The 19096-nt window shown below is 54.2% G+C and overlaps 7 protein-coding genes across 7 annotated transcripts; 3 read left to right on the top strand and 4 right to left on the bottom strand.

Annotated features, from left to right (window-relative positions):
- Window positions 1–276: 276 nt before the first annotated feature.
- CC84DRAFT_201491 (DUF803-domain-containing protein) lies at window positions 277–2072 on the bottom strand. Its single transcript, XM_018185573.1, has 8 exons — window positions 1967–2072; window positions 1865–1908; window positions 1785–1810; window positions 1605–1695; window positions 1465–1555; window positions 1253–1413; window positions 908–1199; window positions 277–859 (listed from the first exon to the last, which is right to left on the bottom strand). The coding sequence occupies exons 1-8, from the start codon at window positions 1978–1980 to the stop codon at window positions 304–306; spliced, it is 1275 nt and encodes a 424-aa protein (XP_018031939.1). The 5' UTR covers window positions 1981–2072; the 3' UTR covers window positions 277–303.
- Window positions 2073–3515: 1443 nt separating this feature from the next.
- Window positions 3516–5983, bottom strand: CC84DRAFT_1221062 (uncharacterized protein; the record flags this gene model as incomplete). The annotated part of the gene is made up of 2 exons (XM_018183225.1): window positions 3516–3538; window positions 3595–5983. 2 exons carry the CDS (start codon window positions 5981–5983, stop codon window positions 3516–3518), a joined length of 2412 nt encoding a protein of 803 aa, XP_018031938.1.
- Window positions 5984–6744: 761 nt separating this feature from the next.
- Window positions 6745–8646, top strand: CC84DRAFT_201447 (uncharacterized protein). The gene is made up of 3 exons (XM_018185572.1): window positions 6745–6833; window positions 6890–8374; window positions 8439–8646. Exons 1-3 carry the CDS (start codon window positions 6831–6833, stop codon window positions 8526–8528), a joined length of 1578 nt encoding a protein of 525 aa, XP_018031937.1. The 5' UTR covers window positions 6745–6830; the 3' UTR covers window positions 8529–8646.
- Window positions 8647–9981: 1335 nt separating this feature from the next.
- CC84DRAFT_201441 (uncharacterized protein) lies at window positions 9982–12491 on the bottom strand. The gene is made up of 3 exons (XM_018185571.1): window positions 12343–12491; window positions 12076–12286; window positions 9982–12001 (listed from the first exon to the last, which is right to left on the bottom strand). Exons 1-3 carry the CDS (start codon window positions 12372–12374, stop codon window positions 10262–10264), a joined length of 1983 nt encoding a protein of 660 aa, XP_018031936.1. The 5' UTR covers window positions 12375–12491; the 3' UTR covers window positions 9982–10261.
- A 1132-nt stretch (window positions 12492–13623) lies between these two features.
- CC84DRAFT_201427 (uncharacterized protein) lies at window positions 13624–14688 on the top strand. Its single transcript, XM_018185570.1, has one exon. The coding sequence runs from the start codon at window positions 13800–13802 to the stop codon at window positions 14376–14378; it is 579 nt and encodes a 192-aa protein (XP_018031935.1). The 5' UTR covers window positions 13624–13799; the 3' UTR covers window positions 14379–14688.
- A 309-nt stretch (window positions 14689–14997) lies between these two features.
- Window positions 14998–16536, bottom strand: CC84DRAFT_1189859 (uncharacterized protein; the record flags this gene model as incomplete). The annotated part of the gene is made up of 1 exon (XM_018181079.1): window positions 14998–16536. The coding sequence occupies one exon, from the start codon at window positions 16534–16536 to the stop codon at window positions 14998–15000; it is 1539 nt and encodes a 512-aa protein (XP_018031934.1).
- Window positions 16537–17246: 710 nt separating this feature from the next.
- Window positions 17247–18759, top strand: CC84DRAFT_1153489 (uncharacterized protein; the record flags this gene model as incomplete). The annotated part of the gene is made up of 3 exons (XM_018176841.1): window positions 17247–17334; window positions 17416–18476; window positions 18579–18759. The coding sequence occupies exons 1-3, from the start codon at window positions 17266–17268 to the stop codon at window positions 18757–18759; spliced, it is 1311 nt and encodes a 436-aa protein (XP_018031933.1). The 5' UTR covers window positions 17247–17265.
- Window positions 18760–19096: the final 337 nt, after the last annotated feature.

The raw sequence follows: 19096 nt of genomic DNA, 5'->3' as shown, positions 1-19096 counted from the left end.
CCAATGTAAAAATACAGACAAGCCAAGCTTGAAAACATGCCTAACCCCCCGTGCCAGCTCGGCCCATGCTCCGAATGCGTAACGCCATTAATCCATACAAAAGTATCCATGCAAATGTATTCGTGGTCCGCACAGAAAGTAAGCTGGTTGATGCAACCGCGCAGCCAGCCAAGCGGTAAGTCCCTTTCCACGCCGCATACTAATCGGAACCTCATGTCATCCCATATATACATGCATCTCTTTCGATGAGACGCAGCGAGGTTCGTTCGTTATGCGTGATTTGGCATCTGGTCTTCGCAAGTATTATCGGCCTGAGCCCTTGGCGTTCGGTCGTACGGATGATTTCGAGACTCTCACACTGCCACTCGGTCGACGTCCGTTCAATCCCACGTCGTCTGCTTCGTCAAAGCTCGTCCTCTTGATACCGCCTTCTGCCTCATCGCTATCATCCGCCAGATCGCCCATCTCAAATTGATTATTCTCGATATCGTAGTCGTGCATCATTGCCCTCCTCTCCCCAAAACTTTGCCGGCTGCCGTTGCCATGGCCGCCCAAAAATGGAAGCGCAGGGCTCCGGAAATTAGATTCGGTACTGCGTCGCAACTGCATGCTTCGCCTCGTAGGGAAACCCGAAATGCCGTCCGTCGGCACACCGTCGCTGAAGTTGTTACCCAGAGCACGGCTGCCGTCAGGGTCGTCGCGGGAGAGATTGAGGAGGTAGACGCCGGAGAATATGACGAGGAAACCGCAAAGGAGGGAGATGGTGTTCACGGCGGAGGTGGTGTTAAAACCGCGGAAGAGTAGAAAGGAAGCGACAAGTGTGCATGTCGTGAATGTGACATAATAAAGCGGGTTGACACTGTTTTCATCAGCAAAAGCCCGACCGTCCTAACTCTGAATTTCGTACATGTTGGTTGAGAACTGGCTGAGCGCTTTGTTGAAGTAGTTCATCTGCGTCAAAATGCAGCCGACCGTTATGATTACGAAGACGTATGTGGAAGGGTGTGAAAATTGGTTATTTCCAGCAAAAGTCATCTTGAGCGCAATACCGAATGCTTTGATCGCCATAATAGATACGGATCCGGTCGTCGAGCAGATGGAGAGGTAAATGAGCGGATTTCTTCTGCCGTATTTGGGCGCTATGTTGTAGATCATGAAGATGGAAAAGGCGGCGACGAAGACACAGTAGATTAGGAAGCCTGCATCTGTCCGTCAGCTTCTGTGCCATATGTGAAGAAGCGCCATGTCATACCCGGCTGTATCGCATAGTCGAGAATTTTGTCAACGGACTCAACTTCCTCGTCCGGCGGCGCATGGAGCACGATGATGACAGATCCTATCAGACATATGGCGCAGCCAATCTTGCCAAGCACGCCCAAGTATTCCTGGAGAAAGTAGGACCCTAGGACAGCACTGTCTTCATATTAGCAAGGTCTTTTCTTATGGGGCGCGTCAGCTACGGACCCGATTAGCACTGATAGAGCTCCGAGCGGAGTCACCAGAATCGCAGGTGCAAATGCGTATGCGGCGAAGTTGAATATCTCTCCTAAAACCACTGCGCAATGTCAGACCGTGCTCCACAGCGGCATCACAGTACCACTCACTCGTGACTATTCCGGCCCACCAAATGGGATTTCGCAAATATGAGAAACCATCTCCGTCAAAGCCATGTTTCTCTGCGGAAGCGTTTAGACCCTAGAGACATCATTAGCCGAAGCTCTTGCAAGTCGCGACTTGGAGACGAAGGGGGGACGGTCGGGCAGGGAGAGCGCGGGGCGACGGACCTTCTTCGTGATGACAAAACTCGTGCCTGATCGCGACATGTCAGCAACGTGAGACAAATACGTGGTGGGATAGCATATACCTATGGCAAGCGAAGACGACACAGCCAATATCAGGCCAACGTATCTGTACACAATGAGCACCACTCGTGCTTCGCGCGCAGCGCTTCTGCTTCGACACATACTTGTCTTCGACCATAATGGCGCACCAGGGTTCCCTGTCGCTCTGGTGTTCAGCTATCAGACGCGAATGTTGTCGGATGCGGTGTGCTGCAAGCGTTGGCGGCGAGAGAAGCCCGAGGGCTAAGGCTATCGATAGGCGCGAACAGGTACAGGTGGTCAACGGCGCTGAGCCTCGGCGGACGGTGAAGAAGTGAAGATGAATGCGACAGGCACGCGCACGTTCAGTTCTCCAGGGCACACGTATGGCGCGGCTTCTGTTCCTGGCTGAGTCTCGGCAGGAACGATGGCGCACTCGGCAGACTGCAAACTGCAGGCCCAAATCGCTGCGCGTTTCACCAAACGCTGTGTGGCCGGTGGTAACGAATGGCGAGGGGAGCCTGTGTGAGCGAGCGGCAGGCGGGAGGGCGGCGATGCGAAGGAAGGATGCGCGAAAGGGTTGCAGGTAAGGGAGGACGATGGCTGTTTTGTGCGGCGTGCGCGGTCTGCTCAACGGCAGGGCTTGGGTGGCGTGGATGTCGACGCTTTGGGACGGCTAGCTGTCGATTATGGCCTCTCACGGCCCACGGTCCTAGGCGCAGGGGGCACCCTTAGCGGGCTCGCTATTTTCGAACCGTGGAGCACTGGAGCATCCAGCCCGCCGCTTCAGGCTGCGAAACACGCGGCCTCAGGCCTGCCACCATCGGCTCTGACTACCACCCCGTCGACCTTGAGACGCCAAGCATATTGAGCCAGATCTCTCTTGCGACACGTCACGCGGCTGCTTGGAACGGCCAGGTTCAACAGTCGCGCTCTTCTCACAAGACGCATTGTAGCATCACAGTTCGCACGCACACACTGATTGTGGAGAAGAACTATTGTGGCGTCTGGGGCTGAGTAGCTGACTCAAATCAAACCAGTGCAGCAGTGTCCACTCCGTCCGCTATAGCTTATCAAATATTCAACCGTCTGGGGCTGACACGTCGTCAACCGCGATATTGTCCTTGCTTCGTTCGACGAAGGGGTGCGCATACAGTTGCAGTAAAAGAATTGTTGTAAACGCCCAATTCCAGATTCCCATGCGGACAAATTGGGTATCAAACGCCGTATGACGACCAATCCTCTGTCCCGTCTTGTGCCATGTTTCCGTTGCGCCAAACTCCGGATGCCGAAATCCATCTTACTACCCGAAATCGTTCACTCTCCGCCACCTGCTCACCACCGCCAGGGAGAAACCCATCCGATGCCCGTTGTTGGTATGCCCTTCCGGAGTGTCTTCGCTGCGAGCGAAATAACCGCAAGTACGTCCTTGGTTAGCAGTGTATTTTACGTACCTTCTGCAATTGAAACTGCAGCAATATGGAGCTGGTCACCCGCGCCATTTAAGGAAGCTTACAATTGGTGCATACACCTGCGATTAGTATCCAGTTGAGATGTCAAAGTGCAGTGAGATCCGTGTCCAGGTCTGTCTACGTCAAAGGGGATTCGGTCGGCCGTAGCCAGGCGTTATATCGCCATCTTTTCAGGTTAGTGCACGTTCACATCGAAGTCGCTGCCAAGGAGGACGGCGGGAGTCTACACTCGAGGCCGCTTTGCATCTGAAATAACCAGTCAGCCCTGTGCTGCAATCTCGGGCGCTTACGTGACGGCATACCTGTTGAAGTGGTTGCATCCACCACATCATTGCCAACCTCGTCAATTGTTCTCTTCTGACCCTGTGGAGACAGATTTCGAGGTTCGGTAGACGAAGTGACAACGGTGTCAGCAGCCGCAGATGCCGCGGCCAAAGCTTGACTGACCACGCCGCCCTCCTCGTCATCAGAGTAATCTAACTCGTCTTCTGCGGCATCATGGTTCACTGTTGGTCCCGGTACCGCAACTGTGTCGCCAAACTCTAGGAAGGCGTTTCCTCCTTCGAGAACATCGTCTACAATGTCAGACTCGCCGACAAGTAATTCCCCAGTCAAGTTGAGGTCATCAGCATCATCGGCTGATTGCTGTTCGAGATCACCAAGATGGTTAGTGTCTTCGATGTTCACCTGAGCGATATCGTAGCCAGGGTAGCTCTCAGCTTCTTGGTCATCGTTGGCCTCTGGCTCGTACTCTTCTTCGTAAGTTTCTCCGTAGGCTTGCCCATCAAGCTCTCCGTAAGAGAAGTCATTGCCTTCGAACTCGGCAAGGGCGTCAGCACCAGAGGCTGCTTGTGCATCATTCAGGCCCTCGATTGGGTGCTCGCTCTGCTCCTCGGCTTGGGCTACGGTTTCCGCATAGTCCTGAGAGTGAGAAGGATCGTCACCCTGAACCGTTACAGAGGTCGACGAGACGCGGCTCGTCTGGGCTTGGGGGCCAGGAGCGTTCTCGTCGTCCTCGTCGTCACTATAGTCAATGAAGTTCTCTTCAGGGTCCTGAAGATGTTGCTCTGAAAGATCATTGTCGGTAATGGGCTGCTCCACATCCTCGGCTATGCTCGCTGTCGTATTCTGAGGAACATCACTTCCACTTGCCGTAATAGCTGCTGATGATTTTTCCTCCGAAACGTCAGCGGTAGTCTCAGGCTCACGTTCAGGCTCGTGCTTGTCGTTGCTCTCTTGCTGCCAGTCCTCATTGCCAGAGCCCTGCTCTTCATACGACCCATGTACATCCTCGAGTTCATATGTTCCCTGGTGTTCTCCCTCGTGTCCATCTGGGTTCCCCACTTCAGGGTGGTCCTGCACCTCGGACGCCTCTTGCACATCATCATCCTCCTCCTCCTCCTCCCATTCCCCAGAACTATGTTCGGTAGGACTATGAGATTTTTGGACAGAGAAGAGACTCTGCCCAGACGCAATAACATTGTCTAAGCCTGAGTAGCCAATGCCTTCCGTAGCGGCTCTGGAGAGTTCGGCGAGTAGAGACGAGACTCGTGGGCGGGACACGAGCGAGATGCAAAAGTACTCGGGGTCAGTAATCCCATCTTGAGCATAGAGCTGCAGGTATACACCGAGTATGTCATTCAAGCTGAAAAAAGCACATGTCGAATGCTCTTCGAAGAGCTCGACCTGGTGGAGACTGTCAAGACGGAAGCCAAGCTCAAAATCACCGGGGACGTCAACGTCAAGAGCGCGGAGAGCTTTCCGACAAGCATTGATGACGGAATTAAGAGGCTGTTTCAGAAAGGAGTCATCCTCGAGGAGGTAATCCCCACTGCCCTCATAGTCATGATGCTGGAACAGCCAGTAGTCCTGGCCGTTGAAGTTGACATTGACAGGGTGGAAGTTGGTGTCTTTGTCACCTTGCCCGCTGTGCTCGGTCGAAGAGTTGTCAACGCCGGCACCAGTCGAGAAGATGAGAGGATCACTCGTCCCACGCTCTGGGCTATGGGTTTCCTGGCCCGAGGTTTGGTAGTCATCATGCACAACAGAGTGCGATCGCTCGTCTGGCTGTGCGGAAGCAGCACCAGGTTGCTTTGTTGTGTGCAAGTCCTGTGCTTGCACAGGGTCCAAGTCAGTCTGCACCTGATGCGCATTTGTAGTGTATTGTGACTTAACGTCGTTCTCTTCGGCTTGACTTCCGTGACTAGACAGGTTGTCGACACCCGCTTGGTCTCCGTTCTCTGGGGCAATTACAGTTTCAATGGGAGTATCAGTTTGGGGCGCGTTTGTCGCGACTGTATTTCCGTCTACGGCTGCGTCTTCGTCATCCGAGTAATCAATCAAGTCTTCTTCGGGGCCAGCTGGTGGGGACTGGTCAAGCGCGGTGGTATGGTCGGCTGAATGCGGGTGGAGATCTACCTCGATGTCTTCGTCAACGATGTCCTCTTCGATCAGATCCTCGTTGTCAGCCATGAAGTCGTCCAGGTCACCCGGCACGGCCTGCATATCCTGGCCAGCATCTGTCCCAGCATCGCGGAGCGATTCATCGTCATCAACGCCACCTGCAGAACGCAAGTCCAGATCGATGTCGACATCGTCATCATCGAAGTCCAGGCCGTCTTCGGAATGAAGGTCCATATTATCGGGTGCACTGACCTCCAGATGAGGAGCTGACAAGGCAGCGGTCGACATAGGGAAACTTTGGTCAGAAGAGACCGATGATATTGCAAACAGTATTGAGGGTGGCGTGAAGGGCGCGTCGCAGCGGGCGGGCGCGAGTCACAGGCGTGGCGGAAGGGGCGAACGCGCGTGGCACGAGAACTTGTAAAGCGAGACTGAAGGTGAGGCTTGTTTTAGGGTAGCATCACGCCGTACGCGTCGTGAGTAATCGGCGTTGCTGCAAGGCGCGGGTTGTGAGGTAGTGTTGTAGGGCTCTATCACAGTAGGCGGAGGAAGACAAAGGTCGCGCCAAGGACGAGCTGCAGGTATCGAAGCCAACGCGAGCGGAAGTTCTTGGAGCGCGCCGTCGGGCCGCGGATTTTGTTTATTGGGTGAAAGGCAAGTGAAAAGACAATAGAAGCCGCTGCGGAAGGTCCGTATGGGAGGTCGCGGTAGCTGAGCAGGAGCGCGGTTGTAGTAGAGAAAAAGGGTTGGGTCAAAGGGCACTTTATGTGGCAGGCTCGGCCGTGAAAACGGCTTAGCGTAGGCAGGCACAATCACGTGATCAAATTAACACCTGGACATGGCGGACCTCCACAATGGTCCAGCGAGCCAGCAACTCGAACGCAAGGGACACAGTAGCCTTGCTTCTTCTACGATACTCGGACAGCATACTTCCTCTGCGCTGCTTGTCCGTCTCCAGCTAGACATCCTCGCGCGATTGCCAATCAGTTTGGGGCTCCCAATTTCCACTGTGGACAGCATCCCCTCCATACCCACAGACCGCCGAAACGCTGCGATCGAACGCGCGCCCACCACCCCGGACAACCCATATATAAGCTCGAAGGTTATCCATTTGAGCTACTAGTGTTGCGTCAACATGGTACAGTGGTCCAATGCTGCATCATGCCTGCTCATCACGTCTTACGGTAATCGCAGGTTGTCCTCGCAGCGTCGATATGCACCCGCGGCGGGAAGGCTGTCCTCTCCCGCCAATTCCGCGAAATGCAGCGCTCGCGCATTGAAGCCCTCCTCGCCTCATTTCCCAAGCTCGCCGACGGCGCCTCCCAACACACCACCGTAGAGCAGGACAATGTGCGCTACGTGTACCAGCCGCTTGACGAGCTGTACATGGTGCTCATTACCAACCTCCAGTCCAACATCTTGCAAGACATCAACTCTCTGCATCTTTTCGCCCAGGTCGTATCCTCAATATGCAAGTCGCTAGATGAACGCGAGATCTTGAAGAATGCGTTCGAGCTGCTGGGCGCTTTTGATGAGATCGTCACGCTGGGCTATCGGGAGAACCTCACCTTGTCCCAAATTAAGACTTTCTTAGAGATGGAGAGTCACGAGGAGAGGATTCAGGAGATTATTGCACGGAACAAGGAACTCGAGGCCACCGAGGAGCGCAAACGTCGTGCCAAGCAGCTCGAAATGCAGCGCAAGGAAATGTCAAGGTCATCACGCGCAATGGGAGGAGGCGGAGGCATGGGAAGCATGGGCGGCATGGGCAGCGCACCTCGCACACCTCAGTACCCCTCGTACACGCCCAGCACCCCTGCCACCGTTCCCGATACCTATGATTCGTATGAAGCCGAGAAGAAGAAGACTAGCAAGCCACTAGCACTGGGCAAGAAGGGCATGCAGCTCGGCAAGAAGAAAACCACCTCCAACATCTTCGACCAAGTTGCAGGCGATCTGCCTCCTGAGAGCGAACCCCTTGTTGCCTCACCCAAGACCTCCGCCCCCGCCGCAGCGCCAGCGAGCGCTCGTCAGTCCACCTCGAACGACCGCGAAGCTGTGCACATCACCACCAACGAGTCCATTTCCGCACGCTTGGACAGAGAAGGTCTGCTCAAGTCATTTGAGGTCAAGGGAGAAATGCAACTCAAGATCTCCGACCCGGCCCTTACGCAAGTGAAGCTCGACTTACAAGCCGGCGACACCCGAGGCGCTCAGCTCATGACACATCCAAAGGTCGACAAGGCTGCTTTCCGCAACAGCCAGGTCATCCAGCTTGCGGATACCAGTAAGGGATTTCCCTCGAACATGGGAATTGGTGTCATGAAATGGAAACTCGCGCCCAAGGCAGAAGATGTATCAGATCCACCGATCACGTTCCGCGTATGGGTCGAGGACTCGGGCAAGATGTTCAACATCACTGTAGAATATGAGCTGGCTGGCGGTGACGCGTTGAAGGACGTCACCGTCACCATACCGTTCCAGACAGACGAGCCAAATGTGTCGTCCTTTGACGCTGTATACGAAGTCAGCGGCGATAGCCTGGAGTGGAACATCGGTACCGTAGACGAAGAGCACAGCTCCGGCAGCTTTGAGTTCGAGGCTCAGGCCGAGAGCGAGGCTGAGTTTTTCCCCATGAGGGTACGCTTCAGCAAGGCGACTCCCTTCGTGGACGTCAGCGTGAGTCTATACTATTTCCTCTGCTTTAAGCATGCCTAGAGTTTACTAACAGTTGTGCGAACAGGTTGCCTCCGTTACGCTTCTCTCTATGAACCAAGACATCAACTTCACCACGGATATCAAGTCCGTCGCGGATGTCTACGAGATTGTATAAGCTCACCTGGCCCTGTAACGGCGTGCGTCTGGCTTAGTGGAGTGTTCGCATATAATGTGCACGGGACTAGCATAGACAGGACCGAAGCAAAATCATTGAAGATGCAATTATGATGACTTGGAGAGCTGGCGACCTCGTTATGTGTCAGTGCAGGACTCGTGCGTTAAACAACTATCCCCCACGTTTGACACTGCTCTGTCTTACCAGGGCGTCTTGTGTTGTCAAAACAAAACAAGTCAAATCGCCTGTCCCGTCCTCTTAAACACCCACTTTACACCGTCTCTCCCGCCACCCACCTCCCCATCTTCATCCTCGTCGTCAGGCAACGGTGACATCGCGGCTTCTTCCGCGCTCCGCGCCTCACTCCACATCTCCTCTGTCCACTCTGTATGCTCGGTGTCTGGCCATTTACAGAGCATCGCAGCTGAAAATGGTACGCCTTCGAAATCCGTGTCTACGCCGTCGTAGTTTTCGTCCCAGTAATCACTTTCATCTTCATCTGCGCTTCCTACATGTTCGCCTGCGCGTGCAGGGGTTTTATCGACGCCAGCTTCATGGGCCTGCTCGTTTGGATGTATCGTAGGTGCACCACTCCCGGAAAAGCCACCAAAGACTGCCACATTTGCATCCGTTAGCGACGACCCCGACGACCCCGACGACCCCGACGACAGCGCTGCGTCTTCGGGACTGTCCAGGACAGTCCATCCATCCCTTTCTGCACCACAACTCCCTGGTGCAATCCCTCATTCATGAATGCGATAGCCCGTCCGATCCTCTCTAGTGCAGCGCTAGCCACCTCTCCCTCATGACTTGCTTGCCGTGCCCATGGTGTCATTCCGAGCGCACCGGAGGTCTGGCGTCCAGCGTGCCCTGTACTTATAATGGTACACTCTGTGTGGTTCCAGCGATCCGAATCTTCCGGCCGTCCTCGCGGCACGGCTTTGCGCTTCTCGCGGTCGAGTCATGCGACGAAATTGGGGAAGGTGTGCTTCATTCTTGGTGGGTACAAGTACTGTCTCGAAATTGGATGAATGGGCCAGATGATCAAGATTGTCGGCAGTACAATGCTACGTTGTACAAAGCTGTGCCGATACAAGCTTGGGCCAGTTCCAAGAACTTTTGTAGTCGGACAGCGAAGTCGTTGGGTACGTCCCGAGCAGCGCAGAGAATGTAAGGCTGCAGTGGAAGACTAGGCGACCGCAGGCGTAGGCACCCACGCTCGGCTATATTTGCAGGTCTGGCCTCATCACCTGTTATGTCATGCTTCTGGATATATTGGGATGTGTTTTGGTACTTTCGTCATTTCGTTGCACTGCTCATTAAGCTGCAAGATATTTCCATGAGCTTTGTCCACCATCAGACGCATTGCTATCCTCCCGTCATATGACAGTATGTCACTCTATGGCCCATACCGCCATGCCATCGACCGCCGACTGATCAAATTCATGCTCGTGACATGGGGGGCATGAAAATCGCAGTGAGGTTGCTCCCTAGGATCAAACACCATTGCTAAATGAAGCATCGCTGCAGTGTGTAAAGGGTGAAAGTTGAAACGAAGGCCAAAATCTTGCATATACGGCGTAGGTAGAAAATTCGCCTTAAAAGTCAAGAAAAGTGTGGCTCGACCAGGCCACAATGCTAAAGGGCCGAAGATGGGTATACCAAGAAATCTAAACAGAGGAAATGTAACGTCGAATATATACTGTGAAGCGAAGGTGGTGACCGAATTACTCCTAATTGACGGCATCGCCAAGGAAGCCGAAATCGTTGACGAGCGCTTCGGAACGAGCGATGGAGCCACCACGGGCATGCTGTATCGCTGGCCGGGGCTGGAATGAGCTCTCGGTGACGGTCGTCTTGGACACAGTTTCATTGTCTGGTAGCTTGTAGCTTTGGAAGCCCAGCCCAAAGCATGCCGCTTGCCTACGTGGCGCAGATTCTGCGTGTTGAATGTCGAGGTCGAAGAGACTGGGCCCAAATGATGATAAGTGAAGCTCCTCTAACTTTGGAGGCAAAGTAGAGACGTCCTCTTGGGCGGGTGACTCATCCTGGTCTTCCTTTTCGTACTCCTGCTCGGGAAATGTAGAATCGTGGTTGGGGCTGTGTATGTATTCGCTAATGGAGAAAAGAGAGAACCGTCGTGGCGAGCCAGTATCACTACAGTCGCTGGTAAGGCAGCTGAAAGTCGGCGATTCAAGCTCGCCTTCGTCGGATGTTGGAGAGCTGAACGTGCCCGACTCGGCACTCCAGATTGAGAAATGGCCCTTGCGATCCGATAGAATTTGGAACCGTGCATCCTCCACCTGGATCTCTTGATACTCATTCTCCTCAGGCGTATCGTCGATCTGTGGGCTGGAATCGGCACTGCTGCATGCGTAGAGCGGAGCGGGAACAAGATAACGTGGTAACGGAGGCAGGCTCTTGTCCTTGTCAAGTGCTGAGTTCCGCAAGCCAGAGCTGCGATCACCGCCGTGGCTTGAAGTTGGGCGTGCGTCCGTGGATGGTGGCTCGAGGGCTAAAGCCGGTGTTTCAAGTACAGGAGCCTCATCGGCCAGTATCTCAGGGCCTATCTCATGTTGCCGTGGCAGTCTCGGCGATGATATCCATGGCTCATTGCAGAAGAGTTTCGTGCGCCTCGTGTCGGTCGATTTAGCTCGAACAACACTGGCTGGCGCACAAAATGAGCCTGCTGTAGTTGGTGCAACGTCCGATCGAGAACGCGGCCGCGCCCCATACGAATATTCGTTGGGCGCCAACGTCGATGGTCCACTATCTGCGTTGGATTCTATTGGGTGAGAGCCAAGAGGCGAGAACTGCCGCAACTTTTCCCTGACAGATTCTGGCAAGGAAGGAGCCGTATGGGGCGCCGTAGGCGGAGGGGGCAGAGACTTTAAGGTCTGGGGAGTCGGTAAAGGCGAAGGGAGTGGGGTCCTGTGGAGCGACGACAGAGGTACAAGATTGACCTCTTCAGCGGTGGTGCTGATCAAGGTAGGTGCTCCTATCTCTAGATCCCGGATACCTTTCGATCCTGCTCGTGCATGTGAAGCTGACCTCTTCTGTGCGAACTTTTCTTTCAGACACTTGAAGTCTGCGAACAGGGCCGTCGAGGTTAAGGCCGGTGTAGTAGATGCACTCCGTGCATGTCGTGCAGGACCGGGTGAGTATGCTGGAGTGGTGTAGGGGTATGTTGCGGATCGCGGAGTAGTGAGCGAGACTGTGGGGACACGATACGATTCACTGCAGAGATCTCCTAGGCGAGGGGATGGAAGGGCTTTCTGTGGAACAGGCGGGACTGGCGTGAGGAACTTGTCTTTGGGGTTGCGGGTGAAGACGTCTGCGTCTCCCATGTTGTGGATGGTCCCTGCCTCGCGAGGGACATCCAGGACGTTCAGTCGCTGCCCAGGGAGTAAAGGGCACGCAGTTGTCGATGGTTCCGAAGGGTTATAGCGTTCCTCAATGCCATCCACGCTGTACTGGGTAGGATCAGTAACTGTCGCGACGCTGTAAAACGACATGTGTTTGCACACATGAGAGTGGAGGCTCGTACGTAATACCAATAGGTTCCACCCATTTTTAGAGCACCACTTCGACGCTGCCCGACGTTCTCAAAGTCGCCGTCACAGATGATGTTGTCGAAAGTATAACAACCAGACCAGACCCCGTGACCTCTTCTTCGGTCGCGTTGTAGCTGGTATGGCTTGGAGAAATTGTCCCACGAGCCGAACAGCTCCACACTTTGAAGCCGAGTAGGATGCTCACTAAATGAAAAGTCAGCGGAGTAATGGAATATAAGGCAGATATCGGATCAACATACAACAGGAAGGTGAAGAGTGTTGTGGAACCCATGATGTTGGGACGCCCGGGGCCTTAAAGCGAGCAGGATGCGGGACGGGGCAGTGTCTCGTTTGGATGCCAGAAGCTAACCGGGTGTCATGAAACTGCAGTGACAAGCGTCCGAATTAGAAGGTCATATTGGAGACCCTGCTGTATTCGTTTTAGTTAAGCAAGCGGATGAACGGTGGCGGCAGACATACCTGGGAAGAATAAAGATACACGCGGCTGGCATGGACCAAAAAAACACCGAATAATTACGCGGAAGCTTGATCAACGACGACGTTATGCAACTCGACAATGCAAAACGATTGGACCAAAAGGCGCAAGAGCCGATTAGAGGTGATCTGCCGGACGATGATGCGGTCAAAGGGCGCTTGGTTCAACCACTTGAAACGAACAGGGCCAAGTTTGAGGGCCTTGTCGATAAGGCTCACGCAGGCTGCAATTTGGACCCACTCGGAGAATTGCACTGTCCAGAGGAAAAGTTGTTTGATGCACGAGGCTGCGACGTACTGCAGGATGGGAAGGTCTACGCCGCAAATAGTCGAGGAGGGGATTGGCCGGGTTGGCGCTGAAGAGTGTTGGATGAAAGGAGAAAGCAGCCTCAGCGCTTAATGCAGAGCGTAGAGTAGTCGAAATTGGGGAATGCGAAACCTAGTCGTTGGGCAGTCCAAAAACAACAACAGAAGAGGCCGTGTAGAGCGGTGTGAGGAGAGAGGGGATGGCTGGGTATGAAGTCGTGGTGCACCTGTCAGTTCGAAGGCTGTTTTGGTAGGAAGGCGCCGTCGGTGTCCCTAGTTGTTAGTGTATCGGGAAGCCACGGCGTGCGCCATTCATGTCTAGTTGAGCACCAAGCAAAAGTAGGTTTGACATGACATGAGAAGATTTATTGGATGGGAAGCAACAGACGAGCGAACGGCCGACGACCGCAGACGCTGATAGGGAGGCTCAGCGCTGCTTCATCTCACGGTCGCCGCAGGAGAGGGCACCGGCATCATGTCCTGCTCCGCAAGAGCCGGCAGGCGGCGTGAAGACGGCGGGGCCGGTCCATAGCATCCATGGCATCCAGCTGAGCGGGCTGGAGACGTACCATCGGCCATGGCAGCGTCGTCCACGAGGGGTGAGGAAGACGGATCCCTGGGTTGCGGGAGGACTTGCATGGGTGCAGCAGCCCCTGCCTCGCTAATCAGGCAGGCACAGGCGCGGGCGCATCGGAGGCCATCCCAGCCAGCCATCACGCGCCGGAGACAGGCGTCCGCAACACTACCACCTGGCAGACAGCCGGTTCCTCGACAAGTTGCCGTAGCTACACCCAGCCGGAAACAAATCTTTGTGCGGTGCGCTCGCGGCGGGAGCGCGCAGACACACAAACACGCAAACATTCGGCCCCTCCGCTCCACCGCACGCCTGGGCTGGACGGCCGATGAGATCGCGTCAATGCAAGTGCCAGCTGAAACAGCTCCCTGCCCACGCCGTCAACCCTCATGCCCACTCGTTGCCCGTAAGCGCTGCTTGCGGCGCAGCATGCAGTGCACGGCTGCAGACCCGTGTTGCGTGCCTCCTCCCTCGCCGTTCCACAGGGCCACGATGTTTCTCGAGAGCCGCCAGGAAACATTCCAGCACACGCTCGACAGCCGCGCGCCGTGCAACAAGGCGCAGTTATTTCGGGCTGTGGAGCGTATCGAAAACCAAATTTCCCACCCTTGCAAGATCGTCCGGCTGCGTTTGATCGCTGCCGTCATCGTGTTCTTATTGTCGGACCCTCTTGCCTCGTCAAACGCACAGGCACGTGTTTTTCAGCAACCTGTTCATGCACTCCCCACCGCGTTGAATCAGGAGGAACATCAATTTTCCGCCTGGACCTTCATTTACCTGACGCACCGCCCGCGGATCGGAGATAGGCTGCCTGGCTCTTGGTCATCGTTGCACGGCTTTTCTGCTGAAGCCCACTCAAACGTCCGTAGTTGCAGAAACCTTCCTCGGCGGCCGATATATATTCCGCTTGCAGACGCATAACAGAACATGCAGATGAGCACCTCAACAGGCAACTTGTACGCTCGGCGACCCTCCATATCAAGCAGGCAATGATCTATTGATGGCAAGAGGTGCCGCAAACTCGGTCGCCATCGGCGACTTAGCGCACCGTCTGGAGAGCTCGCACCGCTAAAGTCCTGAGTTTCACCGAGTACACGGTAGCACGAGGTCGCATGTGTCCGTATATGGAGCTTTTCGTTCGTCCCGTGCTCCTGCACCGCACGTCTCCATCACGTCCGTCAAGATTTGGTCTTGAGTTGGGAGTGGAAAGTTTAAGCTAGGAGCCGTGCCGTCTCGATCTACGTTACTGGTCGCTTTCTAAGTGCCCTACCGCAAACGCTCAGAATCTCACGCCAGCTCCCGAAGTAATTATGGACACAACAGTTCCCTGCGGCACCAAGACCGCGCTGCTAGCCTATGCTGACCATGCCCGTGCGCGTGGAAGGAGTTAACGTGTTGAGCAACATCACATGTGCTCCTTCGCGTTGTACACCATCTGTAACAACAACCAGGAAACTCTAGAGCCAGAAGCAAACAGGAATTCATGTGTACCATTACTGATTTGACCATCACGGTCCCTACATCACTCCGCGCGCTCTCCTCACTGGAAGCTCGTGCTCAGGATGTCCGGCTTTCTCTCCTCCAAATCCAAGATCATCTGTCCAAACAAGCCATTCGCCCAGCTGAACCATTGGCGTGTCCAGTCTGACTCGTTGAAGCTATTTATGCTCTCGTGTACCAGTCCAAGCCCATCCGTGCTACTGACAATCTGCTTCAGCTCCCCTTTGATCTCGTCGTCATCGTCGGTCGTCAATATCCTGACAATGCTAGCCATAGGCCAAGCCATGCCGGGGCCTTGGTGGGGGCCGCCTACTGCGTTGATTATGGGTCCACGCATAAAGTATGGGTTTGATGCGCTGAGCACGAGTTCGCGTGTGTTGGCGTATGTCTCTTCGTTCACGGGGTACGTGTTGAAGGGAGCAGAGAGGAGCGATGGGATATTCGCATCGTCCATGATGTTCTGAGAGCCGAAGCCATCAATCTCAAAGGCATAGACCTTTCCGTATTTCGGGTGGTTCACCGTCGCGTGTGTCTCGATGGCTTCCTGGATGGACCTCGAGAGGTCCGACATCTGCGTCGCTAGGGATGCCGACTTATCGTTGTTGATTTTGCCCATTATTTCAGCGGCTGATTTCAGGTAGGCGCTGAACATCATGTTGGCTGGGATATACAGCTGGTAGATTGTCGAATCGTCGCTAGGGCGGAATCCACTCCTGATCAGACCGGTGCCGTTTGCTACAGGGTTTCCGATACCATCATTCGCGAATGTTTCCGTTGCTCGATCGGTGTCGCGGTTGAACTTGTATGGACTATCCAAAACCCTTCCATCCTCGCCGTAGGTGGGTGTTGTCATCTCCTGCGCTACTTTGAGAACTGCCTCGATAGCTTCCACCCAATGGAACTTGCCGAAGAATTCTGCGTCGCCGGTGGCATTGTAATAGTTGGTCGATACCTCCAGGAAGGCAGCCAGCGAGTCGAGTTCATATTTACATTCAAAGACCGACTGGTTGTTGTATGCCGGCACAACCACGTCGTTGCTCGCCGAGGGGTTTTTTGCCGGTGCGATGTTGCTCTCGACTGGGGGCTGGAAGGAATTGCAGTAGGGCGATGTGAGCAAATATCTCGCCTGGAGATTGATCACACCCCTGTAAAGACTCGCGAGGGAATTGGGGTCGCTGCTCGCGTTCAGTAAGGGGAGGTAGCTTTGCATCTGATTAGAGGAGTCACGCAGCCACATGGCATTGATATCGCCTGTAATCAAGAAGGTCAGTTCTTCTTCCCCATTGTCGGCGGCAACGCCCTTCCACTTGACGGCCGTGTCCAAGCTGTTCGGATACGCGTTCTGAAAGAGGCGATAGAGGTCCGGATCTTTGATGATGCTCTCGAAACGCGTCAATGTATCTTCGACACCCTGCGATTTGAAGGTCCGGCAGTCTTCCGAGGGCCTCTGGTATGCAAGCTTGTATTTCCCTGCGCTTAATGGTTCATGAACGACCTTGGAGTAATCCGAGTAGTCAGGACATTCTGCAGCTGCGAGTAGTGGTATCGCGATCGAGGTAAGCAAGTTGAGACCGCGCATGTTGATCGAGAGCCACCGGCACGCACACAGTATGGAGAGCAGGAGCAGAATGTTTGGAAATGGACGATCAGCGCGGCATGACGATATTTCAGGCTTTTGTGCCTGGCACGGTCGTTTGCTAGCCATCCAAGCGATATTACTATACCCCGCAATTGATCATGAGTACCAAGTCAAGGTACCGACCGAATGTAACGGTGAGTGAGACGATCCGCAATTGAGCGCGGCGGCAGCTTTGGATCGACGTCATTCAAGGGCCGCCTCAGCAAACCAGTGCCAAACGGGAAGTTGGAGGATAGAGCTTGGAGCGAACGACAACGGCGCTCACCCGACCAAACAGAATTGGGGAAGCCGGCGCATGCGGAGAGGACTGTGAGTGGGGCGCGTGCATTGTTGCAGGGAGTTGGAGAGGCACAGGACGGGGAATCAAGGATCAAATGCGGGGAGCTCGTGCGTGTGTCGATCTTAGCTTGGGCACGAAGATGGAGGCGGCTGGTCGTGTATGGGCGCGTGTTCTCAGGCTTCTTCATGCAAAAAGCGAGACATTGACAGATCTAAATGATGTCCATGCAAGTTGATCACGAAGGCAGATCAACACGAAGCAGACGGTAGGTGAGCCTCCCAGAAAGGGCACGCTTGCCTGTTGCGGCCTAGGCTGCAGGCCCCCATGTTTTCCCCCTGCTGGTCATCCCCGTGTCACTTCAACAACCGATACACAGAGCCGCCAGATCAATGTCTACGAGGAAGCCTCGCATACAAAGCAAGCACGGATGCGCTCAGTGTAGGAAGCGTCGTATCAAGGTCAGCCCATATTTTCTTTTGGGAAGGCGACACCTGCGCGCTCAACTCACGCATCCATCCTGCCGTGTCTGACAACCGCAGTGTGACGAAGGTCGTCCGGACTGTAAGAATTGTGCCAGACGTAGAGCCGAGTGCAGCTTTCGTACCTATGACCCGGTTCCCAGATCTTTCCTTGCAAGGGCTCCACAAGCGAATGGACCTTCAAGTAGCCCCGAGGGGTCTGTTGCATCAATTTCATCTCCAACTTTCTTGGACTACCTCCCTCAAGACAAGTTGATCGTCCACTTTCCAGATGCTTTACGTCCGCGAATTCGACATCTGTTGCAGCATTTCGCAGAGGAGACCAGCTTCACAATCACTCACAATGACGCCGCTAGAGCAGCTTGGTGTGCAGCTGTTCCCCAACTTACAGCGAAACATATTTTTGTCTTGCAGGGGACAGTTGCTATTTCAGCTCTCCACGTCTCCAAACATGCAGAGACAGAAAGCGAGAAGAAACATTTCCGAGATATTGCAACCTACCAAATGAACATGGGACTTATCAAGTACCGCGAAGCCATTGCAAGGGTTTCAGAGACGAATGCGGAGTCACTGTTAGCATTCTCCGTCACCGCTACTGCGTGGGTCCTCTACACAACAACAGACGACTTTCAGGCTCTTCTGCATCCTAACGAAAAGAGACGAGGACTGAATCGAGATCAGACCGTAAAGGCTCTCGTGGCCACTACGTCGAAGATCCTGCGTACTCTTCGAGGCGTACTTGTCATATTGGTGCCTTGTTGGCATCTGATAGTGAGTGGAGTGTTTAAAGACGTCGCAAAGCGCGATTGGTGGCCGTATGCTATGCCTGCCACATCCGATGCGATCGAGGATGACAAACGCCTCAAGGATATAGAAAGCATGTGGATGAGGCCAGATCGTCCCTACGAGTACTGTTTTGATGCCTTGAGGCAGGCATTGAAAACCTTGCGGGAAGATTTCGCGCGTGTCTCACAGCTCACTGTTTCCGACAATGCACCAAAAACTCGGTATGGAAAGCTTATCGATTGGACTTCCGTGATGAGCTGGCCCATCCAGTTACCTTTGGCCTTTTTGGAACTCGTGGAAGCACGACAGCCCGAAGCCTGGGTCATTCTTGCGCAGTGCGTAATGCCCCGATACAAGGTCGCAGTGTCTTAGACACAGATACCTCGTACCCAACCTCACATCTCTGGATCAAACTGACTTTGTATCCGTGTGTATAGTTATGCCGTACTTCCTGCTCAAGTCGAGTTCGTGTTCTGGATTAAGGACTTCGCGCCAAATCTCGTCTCCACGGCTGCTCTTGTGTTGGGGGAACAGCAGCGCAACTCAATCGAGTGGCCTGCGCAAGCTGTGGGCGTTGACTTAGACCAACTCTATTCAATACATCGGACTGAGACTTGACCAACAAGGCTTTGAAACTCCAAAAGAAGCGCTCGTGACCGTCATAGTATTCGTACAACCAGCTACCAGATGTTACATAGGACCACACTGTTGTCCTCAAGTTGTCTTGAAGGTGATTCATCTCCGACTCGCCTATGTCCAATTAGGGTGCTCCAGCCGCTGGTCGTCTTTTCTGACCGTGTTTATCCTGCTCAAATTATAGATCTAAGCCACGCCTTATGGCGGGTATTCCTTGCCAAACAACCAGTACGCCACATGTATATCCTTCTACCCAGTAACCGCTAACGTGTGCAGTTTCGATCGTGCCGATTCGCCGTCAACGCTTCGTATGTATGCT

This window comes from Paraphaeosphaeria sporulosa, assembly GCF_001642045.1.
Source record: "Paraphaeosphaeria sporulosa strain AP3s5-JAC2a unplaced genomic scaffold CC84scaffold_10, whole genome shotgun sequence".
Taxonomy (NCBI): domain Eukaryota; kingdom Fungi; phylum Ascomycota; class Dothideomycetes; order Pleosporales; family Didymosphaeriaceae; genus Paraphaeosphaeria; species Paraphaeosphaeria sporulosa.
This window is presented reverse-complemented; position numbering and strand designations above follow the sequence as displayed.

Bases quoted from the DNA above. Each gene is read 5' to 3' on its own strand.
- CC84DRAFT_201491 (XM_018185573.1), bottom strand. The intron at 1,811-1,864 runs GTATATGCTATC...TGTCGCGATCAG, and splicing joins GTCGTCTTCGCTTGCCATAG to GCACGAGTTTTGTCATCACG. The intron at 1,414-1,464 runs GTCCGTAGCTGA...ATATGAAGACAG, and splicing joins GCTCTATCAGTGCTAATCGG to TGCTGTCCTAGGGTCCTACT.
- CC84DRAFT_201447 (XM_018185572.1), top strand. The intron at 8,375-8,438 runs GTGAGTCTATAC...TTGTGCGAACAG, and splicing joins CTCCCTTCGTGGACGTCAGC to GTTGCCTCCGTTACGCTTCT.
- CC84DRAFT_201441 (XM_018185571.1), bottom strand. From the start codon at position 12,374: ATGGGTTCCACAACACTCTTCACCTTCCTGTT. The intron at 12,287-12,342 runs GTATGTTGATCC...CTTTTCATTTAG, and splicing joins ACACTCTTCACCTTCCTGTT to TGAGCATCCTACTCGGCTTC. The intron at 12,002-12,075 runs GTACGAGCCTCC...GATCCTACCCAG, and splicing joins GTGGAACCTATTGGTATTAC to TACAGCGTGGATGGCATTGA.
- CC84DRAFT_201427 (XM_018185570.1), top strand. From the start codon at position 13,800: ATGCAAGTGCCAGCTGAAACAGCTCCCTGCCCACGCCGTCAACCCTCA.